This window comes from Corvus cornix, chromosome 5 (genome assembly GCF_000738735.6).
Source record: "Corvus cornix cornix isolate S_Up_H32 chromosome 5, ASM73873v5, whole genome shotgun sequence".
Lineage (NCBI taxonomy): Eukaryota > Metazoa > Chordata > Aves > Passeriformes > Corvidae > Corvus > Corvus cornix.
In genome coordinates this window covers 16,569,485-16,587,709 of record NC_046335.1, presented here as the reverse complement: position 1 = coordinate 16,587,709, position 18,225 = coordinate 16,569,485, and the positions used below count along the sequence as shown (strand labels likewise).

The window sequence follows — 18,225 nt, the reverse complement described above, 5'->3', positions numbered from 1 at the left end:
ACCCTGAATAGTCATTGCAACAATGACTCTTCTCTACACATCCCAGAGAATCTCTGGCAAGTATTTGTCTGCTAAACCAGCCAACTTTTCTTTCAAGGGACACAAAGTGCAGGAGATGTTGAGAAAGAACTATGAAGACAGTAAAAAAACCCAAAGAATATTGTATAAATATTTAACATGCTTTTCCCAAGCACTACCAAGGTATATGTGAATGTCCGTATATTATGTAGAAGCAGTGTAATCTGGCTTCATAGAGAGCTGGAGTGGAAGGAAGAAAAAATGAGTAGTGAAGATTTAAGGAAACCTGAAATCTAAGATAACGGTACCATTGGCAAAGAGTATAGCAGCTTCTTTTCTCTAGACTGGCCTCAGAACAATTTACTTTTGGTGTTGCTCATCTTCAAGGCCAGCCAGCCAGCTCATAAAAACGTGTCCACAAACCATCTATTTCCCCCAGATTCTTAACCAGGACAGGACACAGGAAAGGTTCCATTTAAAAATCATTTTATTATTAACATAATCATCCCATTTAGCCAAGTGTGGGTTCATGTATAAGGAATGTCGGTAAATATTCCATTTGAAGCTTCTTTTTACATATTTCCATTGATAAATAAACTCTGAATTCACATAAAAAAGTTAAACTTAAATAACTAATATATTTTTTGTAACAGGCATACATTGATAAAATATAAATATTCTTGTACTCAGCCTTTGCTCTAGATAACAGTTAGCCACACATCACAGTTATTAACAACTACAAACAAGAACTCAACTGATTTTCTGGCCTGGACTAAAATAGAGATGGAAACAGAAAATTCACATTTTGACTTTGGGCCAAAAGAGGTTGAGAGGCAGGAATAGAAGAGTTTTATTAACAGACTTGTTAAAAATAGTCTGTTCTGCCACTGAATCTTATTCTACAATTGGTAGTTGATTCCATTATAATTTTATGTAACACTCAAGTATCACTAACAAAATATGGCACATCATCCATGAACAATATAACGATGTTTTAAAACTACCAGGGCAAAACTGCAGGCGATATGAGTGATTTGGCTCTGGCTCACCACTCTGTCATCTCAGTCTGACATTAACATATGGTGGCATCTCCCTGCTTTGGCCACTTTCCCGCTAAGAGTGGAGTTTGTTACCTGTAGCTCTAAAGTTTCTCAAACTAACCAGTTACCAGGCAGTCTCATACACTGGGGTTGCTCACCCAGAAGTCAGACCAAAAATCGGTTGATCAAGGTGCCCTCTCAAAGGACTCTGGGAATGATGGTAAAAGGGACCACAGGACTGCTGGCTTCAAGCTCCAGTGCTGTCAAGAAGCATTCAGTCGCAGCATCATCATTGCCTTGAGCCTGCAGCACCTCTCCCAGGCTGTTCCAGACCTCGTGGGCTGTGGAGTTCACTTGGACGGCATCTCTGAGAATCTTCTCTGCCAAGCTATAGCGCCCAAGCTGGTGAAGTATCAGAGCCTGCAAGAAAGCAAAGGGAAAATGGCTGAGATTGGCCAGTAGGGCTTTCCTGTAGCTCAAACAAGGTCACTGCAGTGAAATAAGGGTAGGCAGCTCTTGGGCTCAAAGTGTTAGACTATGTAATTTTTTTTTAATTTAAGAAAAGAAATGACCTGATGCTGGACTGGAGCAAGCTACTCCACACCAACAAAGTCAAGGGGCTTTGTACAGGAAACAAAGACTAAGTAACAAAAACTCCACCCATTTGCCAAGAAGCAGGAATTACCTGGGCTTTTGCATAAGCTCCTGTTATCTGAAGTCCTAAGGTGCATGCCCTGAAGTTTTCATATCCTCCCTGTGCATCTCAGCACCCAGCTCATGCCCTGTAACACCTGAGAGCATACACGGCACCAGCGGCCCTCGGGGATGGCTGTAACAAGACTGAGTTCAGCTCAATGGGCAACAACCACAGTGCTTGATTTAATCTGCAGAACAGAACAGGGACTGATATTGCCCCAGTAATGCACAAAGGACCAGCAGGCACAGAACCTCCTCATAAGCTTCCTTGTTACAGATTCTCCATTTTCCTCTGCGAGATGAGATCCAATTCAACACCACACGATCCAGCGCACATCCAAACCCACTAGGATATGGGCTGAATGAGGCCATGGAAATCTCCATCCATCACATTCAGCTATGTTACTGTGCCAGAAAAGTCATGGAATGACCCAGTAAGAGAGCTTTATTCTGGGATTATAATAATCCTAACAATATGCGTTTTTACATTGTGATTCTGTATTGCAAAACACATATGGATCACAAATCTTTGTTTTGCAGAGAGGCGTCCCTTACTGCTTACAGAGGCCTTGTGACTTCTCCCCTCCCAGCCCCCACTCCTTGGACCACAGTTCTTTTTATCTCTCTGTACATCTGTCCCTAAAATCCTTATTAACCCAAGCACTGATGATTAGAAAGTACTGACATTCTATGCAGCCTCTGAATTATCCACCATACATTTCCAGAATTGTGCCCACCAGGCTGAGTTTCAGCTTGGGAAGACTGCTGACTCCATCCTACAGAACAACCGAGCACACCCTGAACTGTAGAACAATATAAAGAGTGCTGTACAGTATTGGCAAGTGAATAAATAAATGCAATGCAGGCTAATTTGTATCAGCCTGGCAGATGTTCTCACATAGAGGTGCTAGAGGGCTTTTTTGGGTTTGGACTTTTTTTGAGCTGTCAATTGAGTCAGCATTTTCAGAGCAAGTGAACAGTACTTCCAATACAAAAACTGGATAACTCTCAGGGTCAGTGCTTTTTTTCCCTGCAGTGAAGTGATTGTCAGTGAGTGGTAGGTATCAGATGAGAAACTACAAAAAATGAAGCAAGGAGATGGAATACACAAAGCTGGTGTCACTGCAGTGCACCTAACCCTAATAAAATGTAAATGTTGTTAATTTTCAAGACAAGATTCTCTATTTTCAAAAGCCTTGCTTTTTTGGGGTGCAGATATGTCTGTTTTATACTAATTAAACATGCGAATTATTTGAATATTGGTAATACTTTTTTCTTAAATATGCCAGACTATTTTTCCTGCTTGCTAAGGATACAAGCTGTTCTTTTCAAGACTGAAGAAAAATCCAATTTTGCAGATATAAGCCTGTTCATAGGAAGAGACACATATTACGTCACATCTGCCCTATTCTGTATGGCAAAAAGGATAGCTGAGATTTTCCAGGTGATAGAACTAGAGCAAATACTGGCAGTTTGCCTGCTTTTATACCTTCCTAAGAATACAAGCATCAGTCTTGAAATTAGCATGTAGCAGTAGTGAAGGAACAACTCGTGTGGGCAATGGGGTCGCATCGTGTACCCTCATGCTTTGGGGACACAGCTTTCTTGAGGGAGTGTTTCCTGAAAGTCAAGTCTTTCAGTAGTATCTCAGACTGGGATGGTAGCCCTGGGACAAGCAGCTTTGCTTCCAAAGAATCAATAGAAAATTAGATTTGTTTCAAGCAGAGCATTAAAAGGACAGTGACATTTGATAACTGTAGTTGTGGGCTGAACTCAAACAAGTGATCCAGAGAAAGAATGCAAAGTACCCTCCGATTCATTAACTCTGAGAATGATGGTCAGATGTCATCCATTGTAAGTGTCCAGTTTGTAAATCCCCTTCCTAGATGACTTCATTAAAATTCTGAGGCACAGAACATTTCAAATTGTTTGCAGTCCTTGCCTGACTTTGCTCTATTAAGCATTACACACCACAGGCAGAAGGAGCAGGCATGTCTATCACACAGCAATATCCTTTGGTGACCTCGCACCCACGCTCATCCAAGAAAACTAACTTCAGTTTACCAGCTGTCAGCATATGCTTGCTTTCTGAATTAACTCTTCAGGAAAAAAACCTAAACCACTAAAACCAACAATGACAACAAAACCCACCCAACTAATCCCATTTCCCAAACCAAAACTCCTCTAAGACTTCCCAGAAATCTGTACAAATTATCCCAGTCCTTCACTGCATATTTTCCTCTGCTTTCTAACTGGAAACAAAATCTCGAAGCTACCAGTTCTGGCCTTCACTTATTTAGCAGCAGATGTATGGACGACATTTATCTGCAGAATAATGTTAAGTCTCTTGCTTTATGGGTGGAGATGGGCCTGAACAACACATCAGCTCTGCAGAAACACAGAGGGATACCTAAGTGACATATGGTTCAAACCTTCAGACTTGGCATGTTAGTTTAAAACCTAAGCAGAATGCCTTTTCTGTATATCCTCTCTATAAATAGAGATATAGTCTTTAAAAAGATAAAATATTAGAGGGATTTTGGAACTGAATCAATTAGAAAAAATGCTGTATAATAATTTGTGTAAATAATAATAACTGTCAGTAGGAAAACATCCATTTGACAAAAGATAATCAAACCAGTAAGTTCCAAAGGAATTACAGAAATCTAAGGCAACCTATTCGTTCTTCATTCATTTTAGAATGCTGCAGTACTTGACAGAGGTGTTTAAGACAACTGTTGGCATCTGCAGGAGAAAGCAGGATCTTTCCTGCCATTGCATCACTTTCACATGAAAGAACTATAAATTTATGACATTTGCTCCTAGCAGAGTTATAAAAGCCTCTAATGTGTGTACACCTCTTCATTTTGCAGCTCGGTACAAATGATGCTTATTACTTTACTCCATGTTTGGTTTGTTGAGAATTTTGGGGTTCTTTTAAAGTTGATTTTTTTTCCTGTGAAATCACTGATCTCCCCTAAGTGTGTTAAGGCTTTCACTTTCTCACTGGTTAGGATGTCTGTATGTTGTAAACTCTCTAAGCAAACCTTATTTTTCTTTTAGCCAGTTCTTCATTGTAGGGGTTGATTTTGTAATTCAAAAAACTCGAAGAGAGAACTCTAATGAGAAATAGCACAGGCAGAAAGTGAAGGGAATCTCTGAAGAAACAAAGAGACTTTTTTGTGCCATCATCACAATAAATGAAACCAGTGCTTCATGTCTCCAATCCACTGATATTTATACCAGTCACTTTGAATAATCAACAGTACTCAAAGATCTGTGGAGCTCAGATGCTCTCTGCTCAAGGAAAGGTCAGCAGCCTTTTACAGTGCCCAGCCAGAGCTGGGAGTAAAAGGGACTTTGCAATTCCAAGAGCCTCCAGGGGCTCTCCAAAGGGGCTTTCTAAAAGAGCAGCACTGTGTAACACTGTGTGCTGCCTTTGACAGGGAGGTACTGTTGTCACTACAAACAAGGTTCTATCCAGACTTCACATCCCAACAAAACAAAACCCTCCAGGAATTAATCAAAATGGGGGGGAAAGTGCTTCCAACTTCTGCCACAGGTTATTTTCAAGATCTTGCCAACTCTTTCCTCACCCAGTCTGGAGTCACAAAGTCTCCCTCTTGGTCAATGATTTCACATGTGTTTCCTCCCTCAATCATTCCCTTTACACTTCATTTTACATTGCCCCACATACAAAACTACCAGTTTTTGCTTATTTCACCCAAACATCTCTCCAAGAATTGTTTTTTACAATGCTCAGTCAAACAGAGCCCATTTATTCATTAGACAAATGTAAGCATTTTTTAAAAGGAAAACATTCAAATGAATTGGGATTTCCAAATGGAGCATTACAGACTTCAAATAAAATTTCCAGTTAGAAAATGCACTATTATTTATTGATAAACTATCATCACTCAGAGCCTGAACAACATGATATAATAAGGAATTGTATAAAGCCATAATTGCTTAAATAAGCATGTAGTGTAGTCTTCACTGCAAAGGTATCTTTTTTCTGCAGACAAGCTTTCTCTCTTTGCAAATTAACCTGTCATAATGATTACCAAACAGTCAATGGAAAAGACATATCTAGACAAATAAACATAGGACTAAAACTCTGTAAATAACTGATTTTTGATTTTGAAAAACAACTATTTAAAAAATGATTAAAACCAGCCATTTAGAGCAGTCCAGTAAGGTCACTTTTTTATTTGCTTCTAGGCAAGTGAGAAGCTAACATTCAATTTTTTTTCATGGAACTAACTTTGAAAAAATTACAGTCATAATTATTACCCATCATATGTCTCATCAAACCAGAGCTTTATCGTAAAGTGCTAAACTATATTTGGATTCCATTGAACTGGAAAAAAAAAAAAAAGGGTAAAAAGGTAACACTACAAAGATCACTGTGGCTTCTTCGGTGTAACTAAAAATTTTGTCTGAAGAGAGCTGGAGGTTTTCTTAAGGCTTACCTATCTGATTACTTCTCCACCGTGCCTGAAAATAAACAGTTCTCAGTCTCAACAAAAGCACCACTTGAGATTTTTACCTTTATTCACTTGATATCAAGAGGAACATTTTCATTTTCTCTGAGAAAAATATAGACTAGAGGTGGGAGATGTTCTCAAAAGCAATGAAATTTATTTAAAAGTGAAAAAAAAGGGGAACTGTAACCATGAGTCCATTTGCACTCTTGCCTTTTTCAGGGACGGTGCTGAACTCTCTCTGCAGAGAAGGAAACTGGGAGAAATGGACAGAACAAAAAACGTGGCCGACTTAATGTGCAAAGAAGTGCCAGAGATTCTCACCATGTTTAAGAAATGCAGCCTGTTGACCTACAGAAGTCTCAACTGTGGAGATTTGAGTAGTACCAGATATGATATTCATATTAATTTATTCCTGGCAGGTCTGTTACATGACTTGATTGCTAAAAAGCTTCTAGATTTGTATGACACAGACCTTATTTAGCCAAAAAATAACCCTCAGAGATAAAAGTGTGTCTTGCAAAAACAATAGCTATAAGAAAACATTATAAGCATATGAAAATAAAAAACGGACTGATTTTGCCTTTGATGATAAGAGCAGGGAGACAGAAGAACAGTGGCCAGTTTTGCTGATGACCTGCTGAAGCTCAATAAGCTAACAGCTGATTACGTATAAGCAGACACAAAGCTATTCAGATGTGGAAAAAAAAGATTTTTAAAAGCTACAAAAGATTTAAAGAACTCACTACATCCAACTTCACAATAATTTTCCCAGTTCACTATCTTACTGTTTTTAAGCAGGTCCCAGCCTAAGAGATAATCAACTTTAAGCTGTGATATCAGAAGGAAATGTTAGAAACATCCCCATCCTATCTAAAAACTTAAAAATCAGGGATTATGACCATAAATAGTTACAAAACTCGGTGTGCAATGTATGCATTGCAAATCCATATGCAGTGTAATTTTAGCATCACAAAACTGCCCCTTGTTACATGGTGCTTTTTCAGCCTATTTTGCAAGTGTTAAGGTGGCTGCTATTTTTAAACAAATCTATCAAACCTGAAGGTTTACCAGAGACTTGACAGTGTTATGCTATAATAATGAAACAGAAGTGTTAGTGAGGCAAAATGAGAAGAATTTGTCATGATACATGGAAAAATAAGTAAAATTCTACAGCTGATACTTTCCAACCTCTGTGATAAAAATACGCATTTTAAATGTAGTCTATAATCAATATTTTACACTTACGTAGAGTGAAATAGAACATTATTTATATACTATGCTCTCCTATTTTCATTTTAGCTGATGACTTTGTGCTGAAACATGTCCATCTAGTCAAAGTATGACTTTGCATAAGAAATCATTTATAAACTCCTTTCAAAGGCACATGCACGTTGAGTCATTGTACATAACTATTTTCTGCAAGTACGAAAAAATTGTGACACAACGCAGCAGTTAGAAATAAGCCACTCCATCAAAAAATGATGAATAAACATAGTTCTGTATCTGCAGACACAGGTTGCATTTTAATGCAGGGATTTTGAAGGGTGGCCACATTATAAGATTTAAAACCAACTGGATTAACCACACTACACTTACTTTACAAGTAAGGGTGATAAAAATACTTTTTTTTAATTTTTTTTTTCTTTTGGAAAAGAAACTGCAACATGTATAGAATTCGTTTTCCAAAATACAGAATAAAAAACTACTTATCTTATTTTCTCTAACAAGACAATTCTTTTGAAAAATAAAAAGCGTATTTCTTCAAATGTGGTCTAAATAAGACTTCCTAGCAGCTCAGTATGGATTTTCTTTTTTAAATGAGAACAAGCAGCTAATAATATAACAGTCAATCACTCACTAAACCAAACAAAGCAGCTGATGAACAAATATGAACCTGTGCCTGGAGCCAACACTTTTGTTCAGAGCCTATCCCAGAACATTGCCTGTGCCACATGTCCCTCTCCGCCTGGCCCCTCCCTCGCCTTCCTCCATGCCCAGCACACCCTTTGTGTGCTCTGTGGCCCCTCTGGAGCCCCAGTTTGGTCTTTCTCCGCCCTTCCCCCAGTGCTAACATACCCCCTGAGGTATCCAATTGCTTCCCCTGCTGCAAAACACTTGTTGCTAGGAGAAAACCTACTGCTTGGCAACAGATTTTTAAAACAACAACTTTGGCTTTGTTACTCACTGAACTTCACATCGCCAGCATGAAAAAACGAACCCGTGTGGTCGGGAGTGCTTCTCTGTACTTGTAACTCCCTTGGAAATGACCGAGCCCTTCCCACAAAGATGTGCTTGCCTTTTAGTTCCTTACAGCTCACAGCCCAGAATGCAGAAAGGTTCAAAATCGAAGGTTTTTTTTAAAAAACTGCTGATTGTCGCCTTCCACTGAGATGGAAGCTCTTGGGGGACTTTTCCTGTTAAGACAACATGTTGTTGCAGTAATCTGCTGTAATTTTGATTTATACCTTATGTGAACATCCTATCAGCTTTTAAAAAAATAGCATGATTACCAGGCTACATTGCAAGAACCAATTTGACAATAGCATGTACACTGGAAACAAATAGAACGGCTTATGATAAAGTGAAGCAGATAGTGACTCCAGATCTTATTTAACTTTTTATCTCCATCTGAAAATTATATTGAGGGTCTTATTTTATATGCTGTGGCTACCAACACAGTAAACCCACAATGGTTCTCCCTTCAAAAGGCAGATGGCTACAGCTCTGGCAAGTACTGCATCACCACTGGCATCAGGGAATAATTACATATAGCCTTAGCCCTCAGATTATGGCCAGTCCTAAACTTGGAGTATTTCTCATCTGGTGCAAACATTTTACATTTCGTCCCAGGTGTGAGACCATGAGGTGATGCTGAACTGTATGTAGGTCTCTTGATCACCTCCTTCCATCTGGAAGCTTGGTAGCACTGCATCTTCCCTCCCCCCACTACCAGCACTGAAGCCACATCATTGTCTTCTCATCTCTCCCACAAACCAGAAACGAGGATTTCCCAGATTTATAAAATACATACACCTGCAATGAAAACTGGTGCAGGAGATCACAGCTTCACGCAGTGCTGTTTATGAAAGGGCCCATAGTAATTTCTGTAATTTGGTACATTTTTGTCTTTCCCCTTTGTAGACAGTTTATAGATATAAACACATCACAATGCATTCCCTACAGAAATCCTGCCACTTAATCAGTCTAATCTGTAGCTGTATTTCAACACTGCCTGGCTTTAAAGCAAGGCCAAGTTTACCACTGGATCATTGTACTCCATACAGAGACTCCTAAGAACTGTTTGTTATTGATGCCATTATTTTCCCAGTATTGAGTCAAAGGGTCAGAAGTACAGAAAACTGTATTTCTATTATTCAAAACCTAGGAGTAACATAAAAGTTTCAATATCCAAAAGAGGGAAAAAAGACCCAAATCCTCCAAAAATTATACAAGTGCCAAACAGGATAAACAGAAAATCTCAGACCAAGGTTTTTGAAATGAGTATCCTCAAAGTCAGCCCACTGAGTCAATATTCAATTATTTGAGCAAAAGCTGGATTTTCCACAAGAACTGAGGATACCAGGAATTCAGGGTCCTTACTCCACTGCCTAAGAGTAGGTTCCAGTTTAGAACACCTGAACGTTCCTGGTTTTGAAAGCTTGTGCTCCATGCAAAACTACTATAATGTCAAGAAATTAATGTTTTTCTGTCCATCAGTCAATTATGGATAGAATTAAAAAATAAATAATTGGAAATAGCAAGCAGTGACTTTTTAAGAAGCTGTTTTTCATTAATGACAGTTCTTCTATGCAACCACATAGAACATAGTAGTTGTATGTGTCTTCTGGAAATAGTAATTAGAAAAACTGACCAAATGTTTTAATGAAGAAATCAATCTGAAGTCAGAGGAATAGTTTGTGTATCAAAGGAAAACTAGAGTTGCAGATCCAGTGCTAGGCTTTGTGAGTAAAATTTATAATTAATAGAACTGTCAGAGTTCAAATCAAGCACTGTGGATATCTTTAGCTAGATTGCCACTGTATTGAAAGCTAGCACTTGTAGTCCATGCTTGTACACACTCAGTACTACAGAAACTAGCACTTACTTGTCTGAACTTTTGAGACTATGGAAAAGGAATCAGAAGTGAATGATATTCTTCTGAAGTACCTTTGTGCATTTATGCATGTGCATTTCTCGAAAATATTCTGAAAAATCCTGTATTAAATATTCAAAAGTCAGAACTGCAGTATTAGATAAAAGATGACCAATCTTTTCATAACCAAAAAAACCCAGAAATTCATAGATTAAAGCACATTACTCACATTTCTACTCCTTTTGCCCTCAGCCAAAGAGACTTCTGCATATAAAAATACGTACATACATATGTTTATAACTATGACTAATGTCACTGTTTCAAAAGAGTTATGACACTGCAGCAGCACTTACTACACTGGCACTGCAGTAACCTCTAAGAAAAAGAGGTTATTTTTAATACAGCATTAATAAATATTTTTTTCAATAGCATCCCCAGGAAACAGAGCACTTCCTCCCCCGCAAAGCAGATGTGAACTGCCATCTGCTGCTCATGCTCAGCACACTGCACTGGAAGGGCCATCCTCATGGCAGTGTGCAAAAACCTCCCGGCAGGAGAGGGAATGCAGCCCCCCCCCATCTCTCCCCGGATTCTGAAAAGCAAGGCAGAAGCTGTAGGTAGCTACTAACCTGCCAGTCTGCCAGGACAGCTGCCAGCAGACTCTTCTTTAAGGGACAGCTATTTTCAGTGTGAAGGGAGGGCCCACACCCTCCCATCTGTGCACCATCAGGCACAGGTCAGAAGAGCCAGAATTTAACCATTGGCTGAGAAAGGGCTTCTAGCACTTTCAGAAAAATAAAACAAACACTTCCCTTTACACTGAATTACCTTGCACAAAATTGGATGAAGTTGAACATACTGGAAACTACAGAAAAAAGCTTCTGACAACTAAAGAGAGAAACCCAAACAGCAGTATTTTTGGGAAAAAATTATTAAAGACCTAAGAATAATGTCAATGTACCTCAACAAATCAGCTTTTGTTAGTACTGATCTGGAAGCAGATTAATAAAACTGAAGCATCACCTAAGTTTTATAATTAAATTCCATATAAGCCTGTCACATTTTCTCTCAACTGGCTTTTTTTTGTGGATCATTGTCAATTTCTTGTTCCACAGTGTTCAGCCTGTAAGTGCTAGGAATCCTGTTCACATCATCTTCCCAAATTTTTCCCTAGCTAGTTTGTTTTTATTTGCTCCAGTGCCAATGCCACTTAGCCTTATTTGGATTATGCATATTCCTCTCATGTTTACAAGGATCATATATTAGTATTAAAGTTTCCTATTCCTCCCAGGAAACTCTGCAGAGATTTCCAGTGCCACACCGCAGTCACCTTGGCACTCACCAGGTGCAAGGGCAACACTGATGCAAAGCCACAGGCTGGGTTTGCCTTCCAGCCATGTTACTTGGGATTACAAGAGAATCACAGCCCCAGCCTGTGAGGAACCCCGAGTGAAACCTCTGCCTTAGTGCATACTGAGGGTTCACTTGTCCTGTTGGCTGGCCTCAGCTGGTTTCACTGGGCATGGCAGTCTCTGTTTTGGGGACATAAAGCAATCCGTGGAGCATGAACACCACCATTCCACAAGGGAAGGAGAATCTGTAGGCTTAGAAAAGGTGAGACTACACTGTTGACAAGATGATGATGCTGATAACAGGGACAAGATGATATCTCATGTTGTGCCAGGCCAACTCATGCACAATGGAGATGCAGCTCTGATCAAGTACTACCCCAGCTCTTTGTTCTCCCCAATCACTTCTATACTCAGTCTTGCTCTTGGACTTTGTATTTCTGAAAGTTATTTTATTTCTTTCACTGTAGGGTCTCCAAGTCTCACTTTTGCCTTTGTCCTGTAACTCTTCTCACTGAGTAGAGGTACTGCACGAACTATTCTAAAATTTTCTGTTAACAAATTCAGTAATATTTAGTGAAGCCTCAGTTATTTAATCACCTAGTTCTTCCAGAATTCTGGTCAACTCCTCCATACTCTTCCACCAGCAAGTACTTGCCATCATTTCTATACTTTCATTTCCACTGCTAATTTTACTTTTGCCATCCATGATGAATACCACATTCCTGTTGAAGATTGAGGCAAAATATGACTTGCGGTTACGGACTTTTTGTAAGTGGATATCCACCACTGCACTGATTGACACTGCATGTTAAATCATATTCTGTAGTTGGTTTATGGCTCTTGAAATACATTTTCCAAGCTGTATAATAAATTAGTGCACAAGGTTGGAATCTGCAGAGAAAGTATAATTCCAAATGCTGTTTTTCTCCCTCAGTCCTCTCCTTTTTTTACTATTGTCAGCTGACAGGCAGCTGGAATAAATTTGAGCCCTGCTTCCCAGAGTGTAAGAGCCCTGTCCATTTGAGTCACTTTTCTAGTTCACTGGAGCACAGTTGTCAGGAAGAACAAGAATGACAGAAAAGGCACTCCCCCACAAAGCTAGGATTTGATCAGACTAAGCAAACTGGGAAGTTAATGCTCTCTGAGTAAAGAGCTGAAATGCAAAGTGGCAGCTTCCACTTTTCAAGGAAGGAATTTTCAAGGAATAAGAGCTACAGCAACAGCATGGGTTTGGTGGGGAAGGTGGGAATTCTGGAACTTAAGTGAGCTGCTGAGTCTGAGGTGAGATACAAACATTTCCTACCAGCTATTGTGTTAAACATCCATTGATTTATTGTCACAAAAATATTCAGATATAAATGTTACATTAAATCAAATGTAATCCACATGGCAGAAAGGCCACACTTACTCATAACAGGGTTTGATTCTGCAGCAAATGAGGTGAGTTTGGATGGCCAAGCTAAAGCTACCTCATTTATTTTCCAGAGATCACCAGCTGCTCATACTATCGTATCACAATTTTAAAGGAAATTAAGTTTGACATGTCAATTACTTTAATAGATCTGACAGCATTTCATACAGTTTTATACTTTATATCAAAACCAGTTATTTCTGCCAACTGTAACCTACCAACTTGTGGCTAGGCATTCAATTAATATGACAAAGTATCATCACAGACTGCATTTGTGTCATAGCATTTCATAGCCCTCTGATAAATCTTTGGGTCCGTGACCCTCACAATACCATCTGTTCCAATGCTATTGTGGCTACCACTTTTTCAAATGGTCATAAATTAAAAACCAGACAGAATCCCAAAGAAGCCATTGTCACCTGTCAGGACAAACTGTAACAAGGACCATGGAAAAATGGAAATTGAAATGGCTGTGCAGCTGATAGAGGTTCACTTGCTCATCTTTTGAACATTTGTCATTTGTAAACACGTGACAATATCTGCCTTAATTTATTATTGCACCCATTTAGAAAATAGGGGGGTTTGGCTTTCAATGAGAGAATGTACTTTGAAAATGATGTCTTTATTTTAAAATATTTATTTTAAGGTAGCAAACCCCACTTACCATCAGGGTCATTTTAATTGAGAAGCCAAGGCAAAATCCTTTCATTTAGTAGGTCAGATCACTTCTGATAGACAGCAAGTATTCTTCCAAAGTGCTACCTAACACGATCTTTGTCCATGTAGATTTAGAGCTCTGAAGCCATTTTCATACTGTATATTGTACAGAAGAAATGTTGAATCCACATGATTTTTTTGTTATTTCTATAGCCCTTTATGGATAAGGTCTCTGTATCACTCACAATTCACTATTTTCCCTAAACATATTATGCTATCCAGTAATACAGCTAACTAAGCTAATGTAGCACAATACATTATGTTATGTTCTGGAATAACTTTAAAAAGTCAACTTTTAACAGCAGTGACTTCAGTGAAGCCTGGTTTGGTTTTCTAATGACTGTGTCTTACATCACTGCAGCGGAGAATTTACAAACACTCACTCTTGTGCGTTTGCTGATACCTAATAAAAACTGAAATAATGAAAAAGCCTTGGTAGTCTTTCCTCCTGCCTCTATTTTTGTAATATTTGCACAAGCCTCTTTTTTTTTTTTCATCATTCCCTCTTCTGATCAGATGAAACAAATGTATTAAATAGTGATTTCATAGGCCTGATTTCCTAAGGATATTGGTCTTAAATAGTAAGTTCAATGTGTAAGATATAACCAGAGTATTAGTAGTGGCTGAGGAAGATTGAATACACTGAGTTGCAATGAATCATTTCACCAGCATCACTGATTAAAGACTAACTAATTAGAACCCAGAAAAAAATGGGGTTAATTTCATGTTAATTTCAGATACATCCATAAAAGAAGCATTTGTAAATTCACTTACAATGTTTAGTTCCTGGAATAACAGGAAAGCATTTAAAAACCTCAGGATTTTTCATCAAAGTATTCAGAAAGAAAAACTGAAAGAATCAAATGTCTGCATCCTAATGGGCCTACTAAAGCATGCTGCTCAAGTGGTTTTGGGTAGTGTCTCCTTGCAGGGCTTAGGTTTTAACAGTGTGAACAATGTTCCTGTTTTCATATTTCTGCCAAGTAAGTGCTTTGCTAATGAATTGCTTTGCTTTGTTCATCTGAGCAGTACTAAAAGACTGAATATTTCTTCCAGGTCAAATGCTTTATGTACAGATACGTAGCTCTTGAACATGAGCACTCCATTTTAACTCAGTGTTTTGCTAATGTTTCTTTTTCCTTCAGTTCTATACCAGCTCTTAAGAAAGAAAGAAAAGCTGTTCCTAAAATCAACTTCAAATCTAATTTAAGGGCTATTTCTTGAAAGCCAGCTTCCTTGAAGCATCACACCAGCATCTAACACAACACAGGATTTCTCAGATTAGTGTGTAAAAGCCACACATGTATAAAATACACATCAGAGATTAGCAGAAAGAAGCTGTAATGCAGTGTGATGCAAAAAGTTTTCTCAATTTCTCAAGACTCTGATAAGTGCATCTTAGTACAAAACTACATTCAGCCTCAACATCTGGACAGTAATATATACTTAGAACCATTGTGACATACTTCAAAGTATTATACAGCCCTCTTCTGTTTACCTCCCACTAATCACAGAAGAGGAGCACAAAGTTATGGCTTGCCATTTCTTACCAAACTGATCTTTCCCAGAGGGTATTATCCCTCTTCAGGGAAAAGCTGACCTGAAAAGTCTTACTGAAAACAGTATTTATTGCATAAAATGGTAATTACATAAGCACACAAACAACATAACAACGAAAGAAGATTTATGACATTAGTTCTCCAAACCTGACTCTGGTTACACACAAAGAAACATTCCAGAGTTACATTTGTGCTCACCAATTCAAGTTAGGGACTATAATAGTCTTCAATTTCCCCAAGGACATACATCAAGATTTAATTCTTTTTTGTTCAAACCCAGGTAGGATTTTCATTTGTAGGAAGATGAACCAAAGCATAGACCTGAACAGAACATCTAAGAAAAACTAACCTCTCATTGTATAATAAAAGCAGCAATCCTTTCTCCTTTAGATTTCTATACCCACGTACTTCATATTTAGTTCTGGTTTGAAGTTAACTTCTCTTGAATTTTATCTTACTACCAAGTAAAAATGTAAGATAAGAACCAAAGATTTATGGAAATAATTTACCTTTATCATTTACAAAAGTATGTTACTATAAAACAGTGCAATGTTTAACTGAGCTCTGAAAACCAGATCAAAAAGTAATCACAGAAACAATGCACTGATGCCTCAGGTACTTCTGAACCAATCTGCTGTCCAAACAGACATCTCCTTCACAGGCATCTCAGCTGCAGTGACTTGGGAAATAATATATTCATTGAGCAAATCCAAGGCAATATTGACAAATTTTCCATAAAGGAGAGGAACTGGGAGAAAGAGAGACGTAGGTAAGTGAAGTGATATATTATTTAAGAGTATTGAAAGTGAGTGATACAAGGGCCTCATTTTACATGGCTGAGCTTAATGGCTATCAAGGAGATGCCACAGATCCCTTCACTTAAACTGCATGCAAAGGCAATAACTATCCAAGACATAATTTTCACTGATAAATTATAGAACTGATTTAATAATCTACTTTTTAATAGGAGGTCCATCAGTGACAGAACTAAATTTAAATATCATAAGGGAAAGTCCTCCTAAAGTCTGCCAATAATTTGCAAGTCAACACCCACAAAAGACACTCCACAGGCTCCTTTCAGCAGGCAGCGGGAATACTGATACTGCTGCCCTAACGAGGTTGACATTGGAGATGACTATGGGTAAAATTATTTTCTTCACAGTGCAGAGGCACTGGAAAGAATAATCACAGGAATTAAATGTCAGTCCCATGAATGTGATGCTCAGAATGAGAAATCAGGAGGCTTGTACTGTATTTAAAGCTAGGTATGTCACAGCACCTATGCTCCAGTTTCCCCAGTTTTTAACTGGGAATTCATGCTTCAGGGCCAAACATACTTGAAACTTAACATGTTCAGCACTCAAAATTATTATGAAAAAAATACTATAACCTTTTAAAAAATCCAAATTTTTGATTCAGAGAAAGAATAAAAAAGATTTAAGTTATTGTCTTACTCTTTGACATACCAGCTCTTAGTTGCCGTAACACTTGCAGATGCTCAACTTAGCCAGTTACTTTTTATTCTTCCAATGCTTAAATATTAATGGCTAAAAATATAATAACTATAACTAATGGTATTTTTTTTCAAATGCTAAGAGTTGTTTGCAAAGCTAGTGTTTTAACAAAACATACAGATTAAAGTAATGATTAACTGTTGAAACTAGAAAGCTCTTACTTCTTGGCTCTCTGTAAGTCCACACATATTAGTATCAAATTTTAAAAGGTGCAGATCAACACTGTACTGCTGACTGAAAAGTGAGGAAAGCCCAAAACAGCTTTCTGTTTTCAAGTTTATCATTACTTAGTCTCACTGATGATGTATTTTTCCACCCATATCAGCTTAACGAGGTTGTTTACCATTACAGAAGTAGCATTAAAAGCATTAACAACTCTAAGTCTGCAGTCAGTTTTATTTAGAGAAAACACTGGCCTTTTCCAGTGAGATGAAGTACACAAAGTGGTCAGATAGCATGTCTCCTCTCCCCTACTGAAAAATCAAGAGATGGCAGCTTTCTGAGTAGTATCACTGCGTAATTTTCTTCATGCCATTTGTTTCTACTTGTTGAAAAGAATATACTCTAATAGGAATAATTATGGAATAATAACCATCAGACCTTCAAAATGAACATAGTTTTCAGAGATGTACAAAACGCACTTCAGATTTCCCCACAAAGCTCACTGAAATAATTGCTTTCTCTTAATTTGTTCATCTAGATTAAAAAAAAAATAACTTGACATAAAAAATAGCCCATCACTAACTTAAAAGCCAATTCTCTAACTCCATCTAACACAAGTTTGCTACCAGAAAACACAGTCTATGTTTAAAGAAATCTAATCTTGGAGAAAATATATTATGCTATTCACACATAGTAAGTTGGTTGAATTCTTCCAAAGTGCAAGGTGCAACTCATCTTTAAACTGTAGACTCATGAGCAGGGGAATTACTGCTAAGTATAAAACTGGCTAGCAGAGACACTAAGCCTCAGCAATGGAAAACAGGTCTTCAAATAAAATTTAAATGAGATGAGCTGAAGAGGGAGAGAGAGACATAGGAAGACTGCTCCAGACTGGGGATTTGCAGAAAAACTCGGAACCAGAGCAGACAACTTATCTGGGGAATACAGCTGCTTGACATAACCCTGCAAAAGCGAGCATTAAAATGATTTCCTGGGGGACCGTTGCTTCCAGATCTCTAGTTTTGCATTAAGGTAGGCTACTTTCTGCTTGATAAGGATAAAATAAAGCATAATTTTCAAGAACAAGTTGTTTAAGTTCCTAGTCAGAAAAAAACCCAAATTATAAGGTAACTTCTGGTCCTCTCAAGAGCAGTCTGTTTTTTTCAGGAAATAAGC

The 18,225-nt window shown here is 38.1% G+C and overlaps 1 protein-coding gene across 3 annotated transcripts in view; it reads right to left on the bottom strand.

Annotated features, from left to right (window-relative positions):
• Positions 1-487: 487 nt before the first annotated feature.
• Positions 488-18,225, bottom strand: part of TTC7B (tetratricopeptide repeat domain 7B) — a 130,733-nt gene continuing 112,995 nt past the window's right edge. For all 3 annotated transcript variants that reach the window (XM_039552570.1, XM_039552569.1, XM_039552571.1), the window contains one exon: positions 488-1,478. In XM_039552570.1, the coding sequence (XP_039408504.1) occupies positions 1,257-1,478 (222 nt within the window). In that variant the 3' untranslated portion in view covers positions 488-1,256. The remainder of the gene's footprint in view (positions 1,479-18,225) is intronic.